The sequence below is a fragment of the Dreissena polymorpha genome, chromosome 2, assembly GCF_020536995.1.
Source record: "Dreissena polymorpha isolate Duluth1 chromosome 2, UMN_Dpol_1.0, whole genome shotgun sequence".
NCBI classification, from domain to species: Eukaryota; Metazoa; Mollusca; class Bivalvia; order Myida; family Dreissenidae; genus Dreissena; species Dreissena polymorpha.
In genome coordinates this window covers 120,702,534-120,723,190 of record NC_068356.1, presented here as the reverse complement: position 1 = coordinate 120,723,190, position 20,657 = coordinate 120,702,534, and the positions used below count along the sequence as shown (strand labels likewise).

General features: G+C 35.4%; 1 protein-coding gene and 1 long non-coding RNA gene across 3 annotated transcripts in view; both read right to left on the bottom strand.

The window, feature by feature from the left end:
• Positions 1 to 1,027: 1,027 nt before the first annotated feature.
• The window catches only part of LOC127868757 (general vesicular transport factor p115-like), a 24,376-nt gene continuing 4,746 nt past the window's right edge, over positions 1,028 to 20,657 (bottom strand). Inside the window, exons 7-22 of one of the 2 annotated variants that reach the window (XM_052410789.1) lie at positions 20,290 to 20,480; positions 17,318 to 17,393; positions 16,350 to 16,414; positions 15,534 to 15,622; positions 15,094 to 15,248; positions 14,451 to 14,656; positions 12,824 to 12,934; positions 10,800 to 10,921; positions 9,223 to 9,404; positions 8,458 to 8,576; positions 7,558 to 7,696; positions 6,801 to 6,916; positions 6,121 to 6,339; positions 5,525 to 5,674; positions 4,735 to 4,896; positions 1,028 to 1,877 (exon numbers count right to left, since the gene is read on the bottom strand). In XM_052410789.1, coding sequence (XP_052266749.1) covers positions 1,818 to 1,877; positions 4,735 to 4,896; positions 5,525 to 5,674; positions 6,121 to 6,339; positions 6,801 to 6,916; positions 7,558 to 7,696; positions 8,458 to 8,576; positions 9,223 to 9,404; positions 10,800 to 10,921; positions 12,824 to 12,934; positions 14,451 to 14,656; positions 15,094 to 15,248; positions 15,534 to 15,622; positions 16,350 to 16,414; positions 17,318 to 17,393; positions 20,290 to 20,480 — 2,162 coding nt within the window. In that variant the 3' untranslated portion in view covers positions 1,028 to 1,817. Of the gene's footprint in view, positions 1,878 to 3,386; positions 3,947 to 4,734; positions 4,897 to 5,524; positions 5,675 to 6,120; positions 6,340 to 6,800; positions 6,917 to 7,557; positions 7,697 to 8,457; positions 8,577 to 9,222; positions 9,405 to 10,799; positions 10,922 to 12,823; positions 12,935 to 14,450; positions 14,657 to 15,093; positions 15,249 to 15,533; positions 15,623 to 16,349; positions 16,415 to 17,317; positions 17,394 to 20,289; positions 20,481 to 20,657 lie in introns of those variants that run through there. The other variant, XM_052410788.1, reaches the window with a different exon arrangement.
• On the bottom strand, positions 12,125 to 12,813 carry LOC127868773 (uncharacterized). Its single transcript, XR_008044242.1, has 2 exons — positions 12,536 to 12,813; positions 12,125 to 12,373 (listed from the first exon to the last, which is right to left on the bottom strand). It is a non-coding gene; the product is annotated as an uncharacterized LOC127868773 (long non-coding RNA).

Sequence of the window (20,657 nt, the reverse complement as noted above, 5' to 3'; positions counted from 1 at the left end):
TTGTGTGTGTGCACTACTTTCATATCCAATGTACAGTATGATGATACACATTTAAGTCAGCACTTAATATTAAGCATTGATGATATGTCTGCATTCATTGGAACAAATATATAAGTTCATGTCGCTTTGTGACACGGCAGAAATAATTGCAAGTAAAGAACAATACTTAAGAAAAATACAACATAAAACAAATATATATTTTTATAATGAACGGTTGAAATGAGTGAAATATATTAAAATGCGGTCCCAATATTTTACTTCATTTTGACTTCTATGTGCAGTTGTACTTTTTGTACAAAAACAATGGTTGCACAACAATAATGCATGTATAAAAGTAAGTTTCGGGTGAATATTTTGTGCTAGATATGCTATGGAATTGTAGTACTAGTGACTTCATCAAGTGTATTCTCTATGTTCATTTAATGACAGAACAACTCTTCTACTATGAAGTGTATGTAACTTTTACATGAGTTGTGTCATGCGAAATCAGTCTTAAGCATAAACACAGTCTTGTGGAGAGCTACTGTGCCTGCTTTAGTCAACCTAAGTGTCATGTTCTCATTAGTGGTCAGGGTAGCTCTTGACCAGTCTGTCTTCATGGGTAGGCTGGTCTTAAATTACAATTGCTGCATATAGCATAAGACCCATTTTTGCAAAACACAGGTCATATAACATTATAATTACCTAGCTCTATTAGCCACTTCAGAACAGAGATGAATTACCGGTACATATAGTTTCAAATTGTAGATTAAATCGGGAAAACCATCAATATAAGTGTGTGATAAAACTTGTCTTTGGTAACTAGAAATGTCATTGTCGTCCATGAAATACCCTAGTATATAGCTTTGTCAGAGTTTTTAAACAAAAGAGCATTAACTCGGAAATAACGTAAGTACGAGTTATGGTTCTTCTGCTCAATGAGAGTCTCCTAACAATTACATTTCAACAAGGTCAGACGTCCTGACTTTCAACCTGATTCCTATACAATCATAATAATTTAATGCTCACTTTAAGAAAACTTAATAAGTCAAGACAAATAAAGTTTTATTTTAAGGATCATCGCATATAAACAAAATTATCATACAATCTATCCCTTATATACATGCACCATCTCAAATATAAATATAATCATTTAAATATTCTATTTGTATTTATGGTTTCATATCAACTTTAGGACAAACCAAAAATTAAATGAGCAAAATTCAATACCTTGACTAACATTTACTCCTCTTATGAGAAAACATGGTTCAAATAACAGCAATACACAAGATACATAAGCAGTGTTATACAGCCCATTTGCCCTTCCAACTGAACAATCTGAAGTTGTAATAACTGAGGCAGGGTTTATGGAACATGATGGACCGAAAGGAACAAACAAATAAATAATTAGCTCACTTAAACATGGTCCCAATAAGAATCATTGTAATCTTGAAACAATATATAAACTTCATACTGTAAGATACTATTAATGGTTTAAATTATGTACCAGTACTCACAGAGTAAAGGTCTGTGTTAATGTTAAAGCTTTTAACTTTCCTCATATCAACGCTCTTGAAAGTACAAAAAGTGTAAGCTCCAAGAAATGGAATTAAATGATAGAGATTTAATAACATATTCCATAAAGATTTTGGGAAACGTGTGTCAATAAATAAATAATACATGGAACAAGGTGAAACATGTGAATCTCCTTTAGAAGGAAAATAATTGGTTATACATGCAGGTTGAACTAAGAATGGTTTGCTTTTTTCGTCATATCATCTTTTTAACAAAAATTGCACATAGCATAACTTAAACACGTCCATTTCCAATGAGAGATGTTACGTCTCATCTTCATCTTCTAAATCCTCGTCATTCAAGTCATCATCATCATCTTCAACCTATAAAATAGAAAAATAAAACATTTATTTCCTCAATCTGAATGTCTCATCTACTACTTGCTGGTTAAGAGCACATATTGCAGTTTAGCTGTTAGACAGGTTGAGAGCACATATGGCAATTAATCCATTAGACATGAGTAGACATACAATTTTCATAATATTATCTTGAAAATTATCCTCAAAATATGAGCTTTGCTCTGGGGAAACTGGGCTCAATGCATGTGCATTAAATGTCAAACCAGATTACCCTGTGGCTCTGGGGAAACTGGGCTCAATGCATGTGCATTAAATGTCAAACCAGATTACCCTATGGCTCTGGGGAAACTGGGCTCAATGCATGTGCATTAAGTGTCAAACCAGATTACCCTATGGCTCTGGGGAAACTGGGCTCAATGCATGTGCATTAAATGTCAAACCAGATTACCCTGTGGCTCTGGGGATACTGGGCTCAATGCATGTGCATTATATGTCAAACCAGATTACCCTATGGCTCTGGGGAAACTGGGCTCAATGCATGTGCATTAAATGTCAAACCAGATTACCCTATGGCTCTGGGGATACTGGGCTCAATGCATGTGCATTATATGTCAAACCAGATTACCCTATGGCTCTGGGGAAACTGGGCTCAATGCATGTGCATTAAATGTCAAACCAGATTACCCTGTGGCTCTGGGGAAACTGGGCTCAATGCATGTGCATTAAATGTCAAACCAGATTACCCTGTGGCTCTGGGGAAACTGGGCTCAATGCATGTGCATTAAATGTCAAACCAGATTACCCTGTGGCTCTGGGGAAACTGGGCTCAATGCATGTGCATTAAATGTCAAACCAGATTACCCTATGGCTCTGGGGATACTGGGCTCAATGCATGTTCATTATATGTCAAACCAGATTACCCTATGGCTCTGGGGAAACTGGGCTCAATGCATGTGCATTAAATGTCAAACCAGATTACCCTGTGGCTCTGGGGAAACTGGGCTCAATGCATGTGCATTAAATGTCAAACCAGATTACCCTGTGGCTCTGGGGAAACTGGGCTCAATGCATGTGCATTAAATCTCAAACCAGATTACCCTGTGCAGTCTGCAAATGCTATTCAGGGACAACACTTTGGGCTTTCAATGATATGTTTTGTTTAAAAGAAGTCTCTTTTAAAGAAAAGTTTAGTCTAGTTGGAAAGTTTCGTCACTGAGAAGACACCCATATGCATTAAGCCCACATTTACCATAGCATGGCTCATATCATTATATTCAGTTCCATATTGAATTGAGCTTACACAAAACATGCAGTAACATAGAAATATAAAATAGAAATTTACTTATTATCTTATTACAAACAGACTTATCTACCCACTATATTTTACCAATTTAAAAATACATGTATACAAAAGTATTTATGAACATGAAAAATGATCACTAACAACAAAAGGACAAAACTCCATTGAGGTATGATAAATGGAACATTTACACAAAAGGTAAGAAAACAAAGCAAGACAATTGTTTCGGTCATATTTGAGCATGCAAAGGAAAACATGGTTTATTAATAAAGTGTGAAGTTAAAAAAATCCTATTAACCAAGGATATTCTGTTACCAACATAATAATAAATTTTCAAATAAATACGGAAAATACAAGACATAAAAGGACTGTAACATGAGTATAAGCATAACAAGTTTAGAACACAACCTTTATTGTGCCATGATTTCAAGTCGTAACCATGGAACTTATCAATTTGTCAAAATCAAAAGTCAAGAAAGTCTTTAAAGATATACGAGTTAGACAATTTAAGTACACATGGAGTATATAATCATGTTCACGTATTGGTGTGTTGCTATGTAAAGTATGAAACTACACAAAGCTGTCTTAAACATTATGAACATACCACATGGAAGGTCTACTTATCCAAGCAGTACAAAAGAAGTCCTTACAAAAAGAGTCCTTTGACTGCTGATACAAATGAATGCTTACAGCATTATTGGCTGACATGGAATACAGAAAAAAAGGAAAAGGATGCACATAAAACATACAAGCCGGGCATTAACAAGGATGAAATAATGATTACCTCTTCAAGCTGAATAAAAAAACATGTTCCACAGTTAGAATGGCTGTAACTATGATAGAGATTTACTAGTATTTATGTTATGTTTAACTGATGTTATAGCTCTCCAATATTAGCTTAATACTTGAAAACCTTATGAGAAAAAATAAAAAGCTTTTATTATTTTCTTTACTTGAACTATAGTGTCAATTTTGTTTGTAAAATTTGATAATGACTTGGACTTTGAAAAATAAATATTAAAAGGAAGAATGTTCAAAGACCAACCATAACTCTTTCAGTGCTGGAACCGAATTTTGAAGGCCTATGCAAACAGTTTGGATCCAGATGTGACGCCACAAAACGTGGCGTCTCATCAGGATCCAAACTGTTTGCTATTCTGATAGTTTTCTTTGAAAAAAATCGAAGAAAATGCAAATTTTAGAAATTCAGCAGACAACATTTTAGCAGATGACAAATTTCCCAGCATGCAAAGGTTAACTTGACAATTTATGATTGATATGGCTGTTTATTGAACTTGCCCTTACTATCAAACACTTCCTTGCAGGATAGTGAAGATCAGATGAAAACTGTTAAAACTTAAAGATTTGAAAAAAACCACATGGTTTTCTGTCAGGCAAACCAAGTAAGTTTTTTTAATGTGAATTATTTGTTGTTTTTTTTAAATAAATTAATTAGTGTGTGAATAGATCTTTTTCAATAAAAGTCTTCAGATGATAGCAACCGCAATAAATAGAGTTCTAATCATCCCTTAAATGCTTCATGTCCATCAAAGCAACAGAAGCCTATCAGACACCACTTACCTCCTGCCCGAGCTCTCGCAGTTTCTTCTTGTACGTGTCAATCTTTGTGTCCTGATCAGCCAACAATACCAGCAGGTCTTCCTGTTCCTTCTTCAAGGTGTCCAACTCATCATTAACTTTCGACTTTTCTGTCTGCTCTCGGGATACCGCATCCTCAAGTTTCTGCAAGTGTGGCCATTATTGGATCATCATGTTCTACATGTTATAATTTTGGAATTATTTACCAAACTCCTTGAAGAACTAACCTCCCCAACCCATTAACATTAACCCTTTCACAAGTAAGACCCCAAACACATGTATGAAGCTTCTATTGATTACCTGTAGTGGAAACAGTGGTATATAGCTGTGGTACGTTTACCTTAACCATATTTCTAAGCTCACAAAAGGGAGCATAATTCTGCTAAATTGCAGGTCAGAGTTATGAAATAGTCAGTGATCTCACAGAATAATCCCAGACACATGTCTGAAGTTTCAATGGAAAATAATTCATGATATTTCAATAAACTTAGCAAGAGCAGTATGCGGATCATGAGGCCAACATTGTATTTAAAAGTATAATTTAGACTATTACTTGGATAGACGAGCTTACAGTAAATAACATACAAAATAAAAAAATTCTAGGGTAAACTCATTTTGAAATTCGATTTTAAGATACATACTTGTCTACAAACTACTAACAATAGAATTAATTAGCAAAAAATAAACTGTAATTTGAATAAAGTATTTAAATAATGTTGCATTACTAAAGCCTAGTTAACAAAAACTAACAGACGCAAACTATTATCCTTACATGAATTTTATCTGCAAAATTGAGATTTTCTTCATTTGCTTTTTTGAGTCGTTCTTGTAGACTGTTTTTATCATCTGTCAATTTTTTCACTTCATCTGATAATGACTGTACTTTGCCAGTATCTACTGCTAAATTGTTACTGGCTAATGACTGCAAACAGAAATACAGAAAAAAATCATACAATATATTTTTGTGTGAGGTATCATTAGTACACAGAATAATAAAATACCAATACATTTAATATCTGGGTTTTATTTCTCAGATTTTTTTTAAATTACATATAGCGACAACAAAAAGCTTGGACCTAGACCATTATGCAACAAAGTGCTGCAAATCTAAAACATTAACATACAGAGGATATTTGTTTAATTTTCCAGTGAAATATGTTGTTAGCACCAGATTCGAAAAACAATATTTTCCCCCGAGAGCTTGTTTCTCTGATGAAACCTAGAAAACTATGAACTAATTCAAATAAATTATAATAAAATAGCACTTTCTGAGTGTCAGGAAAGTTTTCCAAGCAATACGAGCCAAAGAGAGCCTTTCACGTCTCAAATATCTGAATAACACAATATACATGTATACGGTTACCTTACCAATTCTTTAAGCTGCCTTTGTAATGAACTACACTCCGATGTGACCCGGTGAATCTCAGTGTCTTTATTGCTAACATGAAGTCTTAGTTCATGTAATTCCGTGTTCAGTCTATTCACAGTTTGTTGTAACACTGCCGTCTCACTGGGGTTATTTTCCTTGTCTTCATCAGCAAGATCTTGTGCATTCACTCGTGCCTCCAGTACCAACAAGTCCGTTTTCTGTAAGAGATATCAATTTTTTTTAAACAAATTAAAAAAACTATTAAAAATAAGAAACATTTAACAAATAATGCAACTTAACAAGAGCACCGCATAACGGGTGCCACGGTCGGCTGCGAAAGCTTGTCATAATTTTTTTTTTAAGAGGTCACAGTGACCTTGACCTTTGACCTAGTGACCCAAAAATGAGTGTGGAGTGTAGAACTCATCAAGGTGCATCTACATATGAAGTTTCAAAGTTGTAGTTGGAAGGACTTTGATTTTAGAGCCAATGTTAGAAACCTTTACAAACCTTGACACTGACGGCGGACACAACGACCTGGCTATGAAAATACCTCAGGTTTTCTCCGAAAACAATGGAGCTAAAAATTATTAAAATTTTAAACAGTTTAGAATAAAAAATAATCTAATTTCTTATCATCTTAATTTTCTATCTATATCAGCATAGTGTTACATCTTACCATTTTTTCTATATGTGAATCTTTTTCTACCAGCTGCAAACTAAGGTGTTGTAATTTCTCATTTAATTGTTTCACTTCTTCTTCTCTACACAGATCAGACGAGGATGATTTTGCACCTGCAACAAAATAGAAATATTTGAAAATAGTTTTACCACAAGTGGATTTTTTTACATGGTCACTGCTAAGGGAGACAGATAATATTTTCAGGGGCATATACAATGTCTCTTGCTCCAGCAATTAATCTCAAGTAAGCAAATTTTAAACATGTTTAAAAAATCAAAACAGATTTATATTTAGGTCATTCAGACTTACATAGTGTACACAGAAGTGGTAAACAGACCAACCATTTTGTAAATCTATTATAGCCTGCCATATTTTTTTGACTGGTAACTGGTATATCATGCATTCATTGGTTAAACAATTTAATACAAAAGGGCAGCCAAGAATTATTCTTTTTGAGATTTAACTATTCACGTAAAAAAAAATCTGACAATTCATTTAACATATGAGCCTTTCTATGGAAAAACTGGGTGTATTGCATGTGCATAAAGTGTTTCCAAAGATTAGCCTGTGCAGTATGCACAGGCTTATCAGGGAAAACATTTTCCATCAAAACTGGATTTTTGCTAAGAAAGAGACTTCCTTAAAAAAAAATACCATACAAGTCGAAACATTGTCCTTGATTAGCCGGTGCAGACTGCAATAGCAAATCTGAAACGACATTTGACACCCTTTTTTTCCCCTTTTTTGACTTCACCTTTGGTAGCTTTCAGCAGGGCGTTCTGGTCTCTCAGTTGCTGTATCTGCTGTGTAGACTCGTCCAACTGTCTCTGTGTACGCCCATGCTCCAACTGTAAGGACTCCAGCTGACCCTGCAGCTGACGTAGCCCGACATCCTGAAGCAGAGAATTGGACTTCTGATAATTTTACTCATTATTTTCCGACCAAAAACAAACAAGAAGGCCATGATGGCCCTCAAGCTCTCATCTCAGTTCAATGTAAAACAATTGTAAAATACTTGATCTGGTGACCTAGTTTCTATGCTACACTGGACCTATATTCACAATTGGCCTTGGTATTCTTATGAACAAGATTTGGACTATGATTAATCAAGATTGAGACATAAATATGGCTTCTTGAGTTGTAGTGTTTTTTTGCAAAGATTTGATTAAGTCACCTAAGTTTTGAATGCATGTGAACCAGATTTAAACTTTGCCTGGATATTGTCAAGAAAACAATTCAGAGTAAGTTTCGTCAAGATTGAGTGGTACATGTTTGTTTTTTCAATATTGAACAAGTTGTGTAAGTCCCCGATTCGAATTTGGCCCTGATAGAGCCAAGATAAATGTTCTGCCAAAGTTTGATAAAAGATTGAATGAAAAATACGCACCCTAAAAAGGTAACAAACTCAAACACAAAACAACTTTTGCTCAGGTGACTCAAAATGTGACCTTTGAATATTGGAAATCATCTATAATATAAATCTTCCATGTTGGATGTGTGAACACTTGTCCCTCTATATTTTACAACAAAATTAGGGAAAAAGGCCTTAAACTATAGAAAGCTAGGTTCCAAACACAGCTAGACATTATTGCTTTGAATCTCTAGACTAAACAACATTTTTAAGAAAAAAAAAATATCAGAAAAAGTGTCCAACCTGTTCTTGAATGAGGTCTTTGTACTGGGCCACTATGCTTTCATGCTCCTTCAAGTTGGCTAGCTGTTGTTTACTGTCCTTACTGTTGTTGGTGGGTGACAGCGCCTTTATAATGTCGTCTGAAATTAAACAAGTGAGCTTCAATCTCAGAAAAAGGCCTATATTCATAAACGTAAAATGCTGTCCAAGATTAGCCTGTGTGGTCTGCACAGGCTATTAAGGGAACTCACTTTCCACTTTTATGGAATAATTTGTTTAAAGAATGTCTCTCTGAAAGAAAATCAAGTCTAGGCATCAAGTGTCATCCCTGATAAGCTTTTGCAAACTGCACAGGCTAACATGGGACGACACTTTACACCCATGCATTAAGCCTGATTTTCCCAGAGGGTTCCTTAATAACATGAAGAGTCAACTAGTTAACACTTACGATCCGTCATACCTTCACCCTCGTTAAATTAAAGATAAATAACTCAGGAGAAAAGGTCCTAAATGAATACATGTAGTATTTTTGAACAATATATATGTATATATTTGAATCTTTATAAATGATAACTTTGTTTTGCTGATGTTGAGATATTACCACATTAAATCCCTTTGACGTATTATTTTCATTTGTATTTCCAATCTCTGGCAATTAAATTTTTTAAACAAAGCATGAAACAATCAAATTTGTTTAATAGGTACACATTTATACCAACAAGAATGGGACTAAGTAACAAGTAACAACCTAACAACAAAACAATCTCAATACGCAACATAACTTACGTTCAACGTCTTTAAACAGCCTTGAAAACTCATGATCAAAGAACACTTCTGATGGTTGTTTGTAGTTCAGATGAGGTTTCTTGATGGCCCTAGTGTAGTTCTCGCTCTTGGTCACGTGGGACAACTTGTTGGTGAAAGCCTCCAGCCCTATCCGCTTCTCAATGATCTGCCTTATGGATGCCCTGGATGAAACATCCATAGTACATATTTTTGTTAACTTAGATCCAAATATGGAACAGGAAATACAATAAATATACTTGAATGAATGATGTTCATGTATTTAATAAAAAGTTTTCTCTACTTAATCCACAACAAGCAATGTAAATGCAAATTACTAAAATATTTAAGGCGGTCTCTGGAAAAACTGAGCTTAATGAATGTGCATAAAGTATCTGCAGTAAATAGTTAAATACTGGCTGATTAGTGACGATACTTTCCACCTATATTGGATTTTTGTTAAGAAGGCTTCCTTTAAAGAAACAATTCCATGAGATTGAAAGGTTTCTGCCTCATTAGCCCATGACTGCACAGGCTAATCTTAGTTCATATAAACGCACTGCCAGAGCCTTTGATAATCTTTGCTATGGCAGCTCTGTCAGTCCATATGCACCCCTTCATAAACATGGGTGCAGTTCAGCGCAGAGAATCCGTGCGCTTCACTAAACAGACGTCGTTAGAGACAAATTGAGGAAAATAATGAATAAACTTCATAAACATGTTAAATTTACCTGAATGGCAACCTACGGATGTTATCCTTTGCATGCAACCTATAATAACATGACGATGTTTCAACACACTTTTTCGCTGACATTTTTATGTTTAAATTTGAAACAGTGTATTCTGTATCGAATACCACATCGTCATCGACTTTATAGGCTCCAACACATAACCCGACGTGCAAAATATTGGAGTACTGCGACCTAACCAATATTGGGTCAATTTTCCAATATGGCGGATACAGCGTACGAAAGCAAAACTAAGTCAATAAAAAGCAATTATTTATTGCTTTAATGGTTCCATTCGTATGAGTTTGTGGTTTAGACAGGCAAACTTTGATAACATCTTGCAGTTTAAGTGTTCCTTAACCCTTGCATTGTTGATTAAATTTTGCACCCATGGGTAAGAGACGGCGCATTGCAACTATCAGCTAACCATTGGGTTATAAAGCTGAGAGTTGAATTATTGCAACTAAGGCAAATCTGGGACAATACTGTACACACATTAAGCTAAGTAATCTCTGAGACTTACTCGTTAGATTTTTTCTACTCTGTTGACTTAATGGAATGCCATTGCCTAATTTTTATATAATTTTCCACATAACCAGAGCTCTATGCCATAAATCCATTTACATAGCTTTCCAATCAAAGACATCATTATCACTGGCAAACGACAATGCACAACAAATGAGGAATCATGTTCATAAAGTGTCAACCCAGATTAGCCTGTGCAATCCAAACAGGCTAACCAGCATGGACGACACTTTCCAATCACATAACAATGAGCCTCAATATCGGAAAATGGGGTTAAAAGCATGTGCCCCCCGAACAATTTTTTTCACGTTCAAACAAGAGGATTACGTGGTGAATGTCTGGTTCTGGTCATCGTTGTAGAGAACACAGATACCAAGGAGGAAGGCACACAGGCCCTGTACACACAGCTCACTCTCGTCTCCATCACTAGATGATACTTGTGATATTAACTCATAATTAAGGTAAATTATATAAACATAATTAATTGCACTGAACTGCTTGTCATATATTTTTATACACAAACTAATATACTTGAAACAAATGCGTTTCAACTTTTTTTAATATCTTTAGTGTCAACAACAACAAATAAGAAACTGTATACCTGTATAATTATATTATATTTCACTACCATTATCCTCAAATTTAAGTATGAATTTTGGAAATTCTTGATCGGGTTTTTCTTCATCAAATTTGTGACATTGTCGCTTGTTTAGCTCCTGATGAAGAACATCCTAAATTGATACCAATAATGAATTTTATTATGGCTGCAGACATCAAGCAACCAACTTATTTCAATCATTAACCAATAGTGTTTGAAAGTTTTGTTCAATACGGAGAAATATATTGAATGCATTATGTTAACAATTGCTAAGATGGAAGAACCATATTCGATTCAACCAAATCAAAAAGCACACCTAAATCAGATGTTTGATCAGAAGTCTCTTAACTTGATATTCAGCCCCACTTTTTTTGCATTTTATATTATTTGTCCTGGCAATTTTGTGTGCAACATAAATCACAATTAGACCAACTTTTTTGGGAAATTCATGAGAATTAAGTGATAAAATCACAATTGCATGGCCTTACACAAGCACTGTCAACTAAAAAATAATTACAAAAGGTATGTCTCTTTTTTAAGTAAGAATTTCTTTCACATTTTATTATTGTTACTATAGACAGAACAGGCAAAAGTATACATCTCTGAAACCTACAACGTCCAAATGTGTCATATTTGGTAAGAAAAATTGTATAATGGCCTTTTAGTTAAGATTCATCCAAACATTATCCTGGGGTGGAAACTGGCCACAGCCAGGAGGTCAAAAACATTGTGTAGTCTTATTTAGTGAAGTAACATAACACAATTTTCCTCTAAAACCCCCAGGCCCAAAGGATTAATAATTGGTATGTAAGATTGCATTGTGGTTCTCTACTAACTTCTCCACAAATACTACCTCTTGGGTTAAAACTTGTTTCTCCTAAAGTTCCAATTTTTAATTGTTACAACTTGTTACTAATTACTACTTACAGAATTAAGGAGTTTGTGTCACTACTGTGACATGGTCTAGTATAATTTAAGACAAGGGACAAAATTGTCACAAAACCAGGTTTTCATTGTGAAAAAAAAATCTGATAAAGGGAGAAAACTCAAACTGAACTTTTGAAATGACCAAAAAAAATTAACCCCCTTTGTAAGTTTTTTTTTTTTTTTTAAATCTATTTTTAGTCGTGGCGACCTTGACATTGGAGATATTGACGTGATTCTTTCGTGGGACACACCGTCCCATGATGGTGAACAAATGTGCCAAATGATTTTAAAATCTCACAATGAATGACATAGTTATGGCCAGGACAAGCTCATTTATGGCCATTTTTGACCTTTGAACTCAAAGTGTGACCTTGACCTTGGAGATATCGACGTAATTATTTCGCGCGACACACCGTCCAATGATGGTGAACAAATGTGCCAAATGATTTTAAAATCTGACGATGAACGACATAGTTATGGCTCGGACAAGGTCATTTATGGCCATTTTTGACCTTTGAACTCAAAGTGTGACCTTGACCTTGGAGATATCGACGTAATTATTTCGCGCGACACACCGTCCAATGATGGTGAACAAATGTGCCAAATGATTTTAAAATCTGACAATGAACGACATAGTTATGGCCCGGACAAGCTTATTCCGCCAGCCCGCCAGCCAGCCCGCCAGCCAGCCAGCCAGCCCGCCCGCATTCGCCAATCTAATAACCAGTTTTTTCCTTCGGAAAACCTGGTTAAAAAGGATAATGAAAAAATCCATGTTTAGCATACATAGATGCAACAACAATCATGTTATTTTCATCAAGGATACATAAGGCACATTGGCTGTATTGTAGAGGAAATGGGCCACTGCAGTGTGGCAGTCTGCCATCCACGTTGCCAGCAACATCAGGATACCGATCCTGGTTTGGACACGACCACCCTACAAAACACACATGTTTGGTGTTATAATTCAATACCCAACTGTTACTTTGTCTGGTTACATTTTATGTTTTATGTTTGCAAAGCTGCGAGTCCAATGCTCAATATCCAAAGCACTTATTTAATCAATGAAATCTGATTGGCAAATGTTTTTAGCAATATCTTTTTTAATTCTTTTATCATATACAGTAAAACTGCGATAACTCGAGGTAGCACGGGACTGAACTCGATGCTCGAGTAATTGCAGGTTTCGAGTAATCCATGGTATTATTTGTTTTCACTGTTTCGGTTGATGATGCTTAACTTCTGACCGCAAACGCTTTGTTAACATGTAAAATGGTGCTTGGAAAAGAAAAAACTTTGTAAAAATCGCTTAAGGTTACAGTATACTTAACTAAACAATAAGAATGATCGTTCATTCATTTAATTTTATCAACATACACACACAACACATACATAATCAAAATTATTCAAACAATATTCAATGTACACGTAGCATATTTAAAACAGCACACATACATGCGCATGAAAAAAAAAACACGAAAAACAACATGATCACTATACGCAGTTTGTATTTAATTTACAGAAGCTTTCCTGATCTAGCTATCCGCCTACAAGTTGGTCCTTCACTAGATTTCTCATGAGTTTGACAACTTGTAAGACTATTTTCTGTCTGTGTTGCCTTGATGCAGCGCAAATGACAAGAAAGAATTCAGTTAAGAGATTCTGAAGTATTATCTGATCCGACCATTGATTGCTGGTAATTATTTTATTATAATTAAAACTGTGTAGCTTTTATCTGCATCTCAAAGGATGACAATTTGAAGTGCTTCTCAAACTGCGACTAACTTCGCATCTAATCAAGCGCTTTTTGTCTGCTTGATTGCGCTGTTTTCACAACTCGATTATTTTTAGCACCGACCAGACGAGAAAGTGCCTTCGAATAATTGCCAGTTAATTAGGTGTGAAATGCCTCTCATGGACCAGCACACATCCTCGAGTTATCCAAAATAGCATGTTTGAGTTATTGCGGGTATTTTTATATAGAAATTGTAGAAAAATGTTAGGTACTTCCTTTAATGCTCGATTAATCGCCAGTTTTTGAGAAATCTCCAGCTCGAGTTATTGCAATTCTACTGTATCTTTAACAGGAGAATACTCATTTCCTCTTTCATTTTTTCCTTTTCAATGTTTCTTTCTACTATGAACAAAAGAAAATCATTAATTACTGTGTATGCAAAGGAGAAAAAGACGCCTAGAAGAAATATTGTCACTATTTATACAATCTTGTAAACCGCAAAGGATTATGAGTATATATTGGGCTCAAAAGAGTTGTGTATTCTAGGGTAATGTTATTCTATTTTTAATAGCAATTCTTTGTCTTTTCATCTTCTCCCCCCAAAACACCTTTTTTTTATATAAATGTATAGCCCCTAGAAAAACGCTTAACCAGATAAAGCTTTGAGTTGAAATGCATATCTGAGCAGTAAAGAGTTAAAGACTTCTGTAGTTCCCACCTGAGTGAGTATGTTACAGCACTGCTGTAGGAGAGACACAGGAGGGTTTCCAAGGCTGGTTGCCAGTTGTGTACGCAGCAACTGCTCCTTCTGGGTCTGGTTGTTGGAGATAGCGTTGAGCAGGGCCACCGCCGCAAACCAATTGGACAACGAGTCTGCACTGAACAGTCCCCCACACAACAGCTGACCTGCTGATATTGTTGTGGCTGAAACAAGCAAATAACTTGGTTCCTCAAGAATATTATTTTCTGATACATTTTGTAGAGAAACTTGAAAAATCAGACAGTTAAAGAGGACTAGCTCCGATTCCATCAAATCTTTAAATACTTAAACTTAAACAGTGTTTGGCTTAAACAGAGAGGTTTACAAGGGGAGTTGATAACACATTATTTAGGAACAAACACAAAAATATTCATACATACTGACGGATGGACAAGTGTACTTCTTTGTCTAAAAACTGGCTACTACATTAACCATCAGCAGAGTTTGTTAGTGCCATATACATTCAAATGCCAGAAGTTAGTAATAGTAAGATAGCCCATGACAAATGTTTGTAATATGATTTCAATGATATTTTAAACACTGCCAAAATGTTTAAAAACAACACAAACAAACTAACTTCGATCTAACAATAATCACATACCATCGGCTGAAGTTGGTAGCAAAGTCTGCACAATCTGTGACTGTCCGACCTCGTTCTTGTAGAGGAAGGACTGGAAACAGTAGAGCACTGCACAACGCAACGTGAACGGCTGCTTTTCATTTACCATTGACATCAACAGCACAACTATGGCTGGCCTTCAAGTTGGAAAAAGCATCAGCATATGGGTATACGTAGTTTAATTTAAGGTAAACAAAACCACATATATCTTTATATGACTAGACTCAACATTTCTGAGATGAGCTATGTATGAGGAGATAAATCCAAGATTTATTTTAATTCATGCCATTGGTATGAGTGTTTGAATTCCGATCCATGAAAATTAATTACATTAGTTAACCTATTATAGAAAAATAATGCATATTCACTATTTGTAAATTAACATAATGAGAAGCTTAATAAGGTAAAGCGTTGCCACTAACCTAGGAGGATTTGATGGAGCCATGACAGAGGCAAAGTATTCCTGATTCTGAAAGTTCCCACGTATCACCTCAGCCACTGTATTGATTGTCTGAAGAATATCAAAGTAGAACATGTTAAATTGTGCGTATGTCCACTGGCAGAGCATTCTAAAATCCTCTTTCTATTCATTCCAAGGAAACATTCTCTGAAGATTATATTTTAAGTGTTTTATATGATTTATATTAGAAACAAACTTAGCTGCGGACCATTATACTACGTGAAAAGCCAAACAACGAAGTTATGTGCCTTGATGTAGAGGACCGCCATTGAATGTTACACACCAAATATCAAAGTCCTGAACCTTGTGGTTTAATGGAAGATTTTATTCAAGTTATTTACTATATAGGTCTATATAAATCATGTTACCCCTGTGCGTTGCCAGTTTTGATCCCATACTTTTAACAAACTTTTAAGAGGACCACGAGACAATGTTACACAACAACTTAAAGCCACGACCCTTCTAGTTTTCGAGATTGTTAAAGTTTATATTTATAAATCTATTTTTTAATCCTTTGATAAACAAATGCAATTGACAAAAACCAACTGAATAACTTTTAAAGGTCACCAAATTACCATTCCTTTGAAGTTTCTTTAAATCTGTCAAGGGCTTTAGGAGGAGAAGTCGTTAGAAGAAAGAGTTTTAAGCACTTGACACACGCACGGACAACGGACAATACAATATCTTAAAAGCTCCCCATTAGCACTTTGTGCTCAAGTGAGCTAACAAGTAGAGAACTAAGATATATGTATAAATCAATAAGTTCATCATGTCTTACCTCTGTAAGAACATCAGCTGGTACTCCACTGGCCATTAATATTTTACACAGCTGTTGCAAAAGACCTGAAAACATAAAAGATAAGTAACCAAATGAGTTTCAGTATTATATTGACGCCAGGTTTGTCAGCACATTGCCGTCAACTATAAAATGGTAACATTAGTAAACACAGTCAAGATGGGTGATTTTTTGTTTAGATTTGTTGCATACAGTATAATAAATGCATTTGATTTACAAGCATGATTTTTTTCGCTTTGGTCACAAAATGACTTTTTTTTTAAAGGCAATGAAGTGAATTCACGATATCATTAAGATGCAAAAAAGAAAGTTAAAGTAAAATGGGCAATTTTGATTCATTTGATACATGTAATGACTTAAACTATCTTTGCAATAATTACTGTTTTTGCTAAGTGAGAAAAATAGTTAAAATACAAATTGGCACCTTTTCCTGGAACCACTTATACGAAACAAACAGGGGTTTCGCTGCCAATCACCATTCGCAAATCCTGACATTTTTTTTTAAGTGGCAACAAAATTTTCAAAATGGCGAATTTCATTACTGACAGCAGATATATATTAAAAGAAATGTCATTTGGTACATTACTGGAGCATATTAAGTAATTGGATACAAACAAACCTCAAGGCATTGTTTGTTATCATATCACTAACAAGCCTTTTTTTCCGATTTGAGTGGCATATTGTGAAAGATTATCTCTGATGTTACAGCATCTGCTCCACGCTTATTAAGGCACAAACATAAAATGAAAATTAAGACTTTTTTTATAATCTTCCGACTTATTTGGTAATTATTTTATTAGCAATATATTGTTCTTTAATTCAAAATTATGAAAATGGAATGGAATGAATGTATACATAATGTCTAATAAATTCATTATAATTAATTATGACATTGACAATTATAACTTTACCCAATTGTGACTCTGAAATAACAAGAAGGCTACTCATACCACAGGTGTGCATGTTCTTCTGACAGTTTGTCGTAAGCTGCTGTGGATTGCTGGGAGAGACAAGGGCTCGCACCAACTGAAAACACAAAACACTACCTTGAAAACAGACACTATTTGACCTTTTTTTTTATTTTTCAATGGACCTCCATGATAAGACAAGGGCTGTCAGTTGTAGTGGCAGCCATTGTGTGAATACGTTTTTTGTCACTGTGACCTTGACCTTTTACCTAGTGACCTGAAAATCAATAGGGGTCATCTGCAAGTCATGATAAATGTACCTATGAAGTTTCATGATCCTAGGCCTAAGTATTCTTGAGTTATCATCCGGAAACCATTTCACTGTTTCGAGTCACCATGACCTTGACCTTTGACCTAGTGACCTGAAAATCAATAGGGGTCATCTGCAAGTCATGATCAATGTACCTATGAAGTTTCATGATCCTAGGCCTAAGCGTTCTTGAGTTATCATTCGGAAACCATCTGGTGGACGGACATACGGACGGACCGACATGAGTAAAACAATATACCCCCTCTTCTTCGAAGGGGGGCATAAAAATGTGCAGACAGAGCAGGTTCCAACATGCCTTCGCATCCACTATAAAATCATGCAAGGTTTTGTGGTCTCATTAGCTGACTGGGTAGCTATTGACCAAACAGAGCAAATGCGCAGGCTGGCCTGGAGCTACACGAGATGAATATGAAATAATACCATTTCTGCATAAAGAGGGTCAATCAAGAGTTGGGCTTACTCACAGACCATAGTAAATGTATAATGTGCCTATATGTGGCCCTTGGCTACATAAGAAAATACAACATTGAAATTTGACTATTGAACACATAAGACAATGGATGCAAATCCATTACACTTATTTTACAACAAGAATAATCAAGCCTTAGTGATAAGTTGTAGATTTAAACAGCAATAGACTGTTCAACACAATATTATTTTAAAAGGCAGTCCAGAAGTACATAAATACAAATGAAACTTTGATGAATAACTTTCAATGGACAACATTCCATTTAAATACATAAACGCATATTAAACAAATAATTTCTTGTAGCATTTTATTGTAATGTATACTTTTTGTTGAGAAAATCAACACTTTCTGTGCTAAATATTGTGTTCATACCAAGTTTTTTGGGTGGTATATACAATATAAATGCATTTAGTGCATTAGAAAAAGAATTAGTCAATAAATACTGTAAACATATAGAAATTCGTCGGTATGAAATTTCGTGGATTAATAAAAAACAACTAATTTCGTTGACACGTAATTTCGTGGATTTCAAATAAAGAAAAACAACGAATTTGTTCATACGTGATTTCGTGGATTTTAAATTTCCGGGGGAAGACTGACCGTCATAATAATTAAACTATAATTAAAACAAGGGACAAAATTGTCACAAAACCAGGTTTTCATTGTGAAAAAAAATCTGATAAAGGGAGAAAACTCAAACTGAACTTTTGAAATGAACAAACAAAATTAACCCCCTTTGTAAGTTTGTTTTTAAAAAAAAATCTATTTTTAGTCGTGGCGACCTTGACATTGGAGATATTGACGTGATTCTTTCGTGCGACACACCGTCCCATGATGGTGAACAAATGTGCCAAATGATTTTAAAATCTCACAATGAATGACATAGTTATGGCCAGGACAAGCTCATTTATGGCCATTTTTGACCTTTGAACTCAAAGTGTGACCTTGACCTTGGAGATATCGACGTAATTATTTCGCGCGACACACCGTCCAATGATGGTGAACAAATGTGCCAAATGATTTTAAAATCTGACAATGAACGACATAGTTATGGCCCGGACAAGCTTGTTCCGCCCGCCCGCCAGCCCGCCCGCATTCGCCAATCTAATAACCAGTTTTTTCCTTCGGAAAACCTGGTTAACAATCAGAGTAATTTACGAAGCATAATCTGCTAATCTGTGTTGACACAAATACTTGAGGTTCATGTGCACTGAAGCATGAAAGTGTTGCCGATAATTGTCGATACGAGCGATAAAGCAGTGCACACGTGGGTCCCAGCTTGCTAATTGCCATCAATGTTGTTTTGACAATATTTGCAATTCTCAGCGCAATCGGTCCCCTAGTAGTAACAATTGAGTAATGAGGTTCCCAAAATACACGTGTGAAAACCGTTATGTCTCTTTTAACTTCAATTGGCACTAATTGCAATATGTGATAAATCTGCAAACTGTTAATTTGACGACGTCATGTAAAAGTGAACAATCGTTGATGTACAGTTTAAATACCGTGCTTGATTTAAAAAAGTATTAGTACCCAAACACTTATCAAGAAAACAATATATTTTATTAACTATCATATCTCAATCAAAAATTGTCTCTTTCAAAATGGTTGAAAATGGGAACAGTTCAGACACGTTCACCTACTATAACAGGATTGGGCGACCCTGCAAGGGCTCATTCTACGACTGAAGCATTATTGACACAGGCCGCTTATGATTGATTGGAAAAAATGGTCAATGGCCGTAAACGGAAGCGTGGGGAGTACGGTACCTACAGTGACGAAACTAGGGCAACAATTGCGCGTTACGCAATTGACAACGGGGTCGCAAAGACTTCGAGACACTTCACATCCAACATGGGGAAGAAAGTGAGCGAGACAACGGTCAGAAGTATGAGTGATCAGTATGTGCGACAAATTAAAAGAACTTATATATAGTGTTATGTGACCCACTGAAGTGAAGTAACTATTACAAAAAACACAAATATCTCGGATAACCGACAACAAAAGAAAATGTTGGATTAAAAATGTATACATAATCGTTGGTACATGAATTCGTGGTTCAGGGGATCAATGAAATCCACGAAAATTCGTACCACACAAAATTTAATGGTTTTACAGTAATTGATGGTTATCATTGTGAATTTCAATTTAAAAAGATCACATATGACATTATTTTTACCAATAAATACATGTTAAACCGAAGCACCTACACACCTGTAACATGAGATGCATGTTTGTGACCTTCTGTGCGGACCAGCCAACCTGCGCCCTATGTGGGTCCTGATCGAGCTCAAAGAACGGGGTGAGGTACTTTACGTGGCTGCCCTCGCGGAAAAAGTTCTGGTTGGATGAGTTGCCCTTGAGAAGGTTCAGCAACAGCAACAGGCAGTCCTCAACAACTATGCCTGCAGTCAGGAAACAGGGTGTGTGTTTAGGTTAGATCTCAATAAAATAATATTAAGACATAAATAAGTATAAGATAGGCGTTTAAAGTTGTTCAGGTTAGGTAAATTTTAGGAAGGAAAGTTTAGTTCATTTCTATTATAGCTTCAAAAATATCCACCTTTTTCTAAATATTCTAA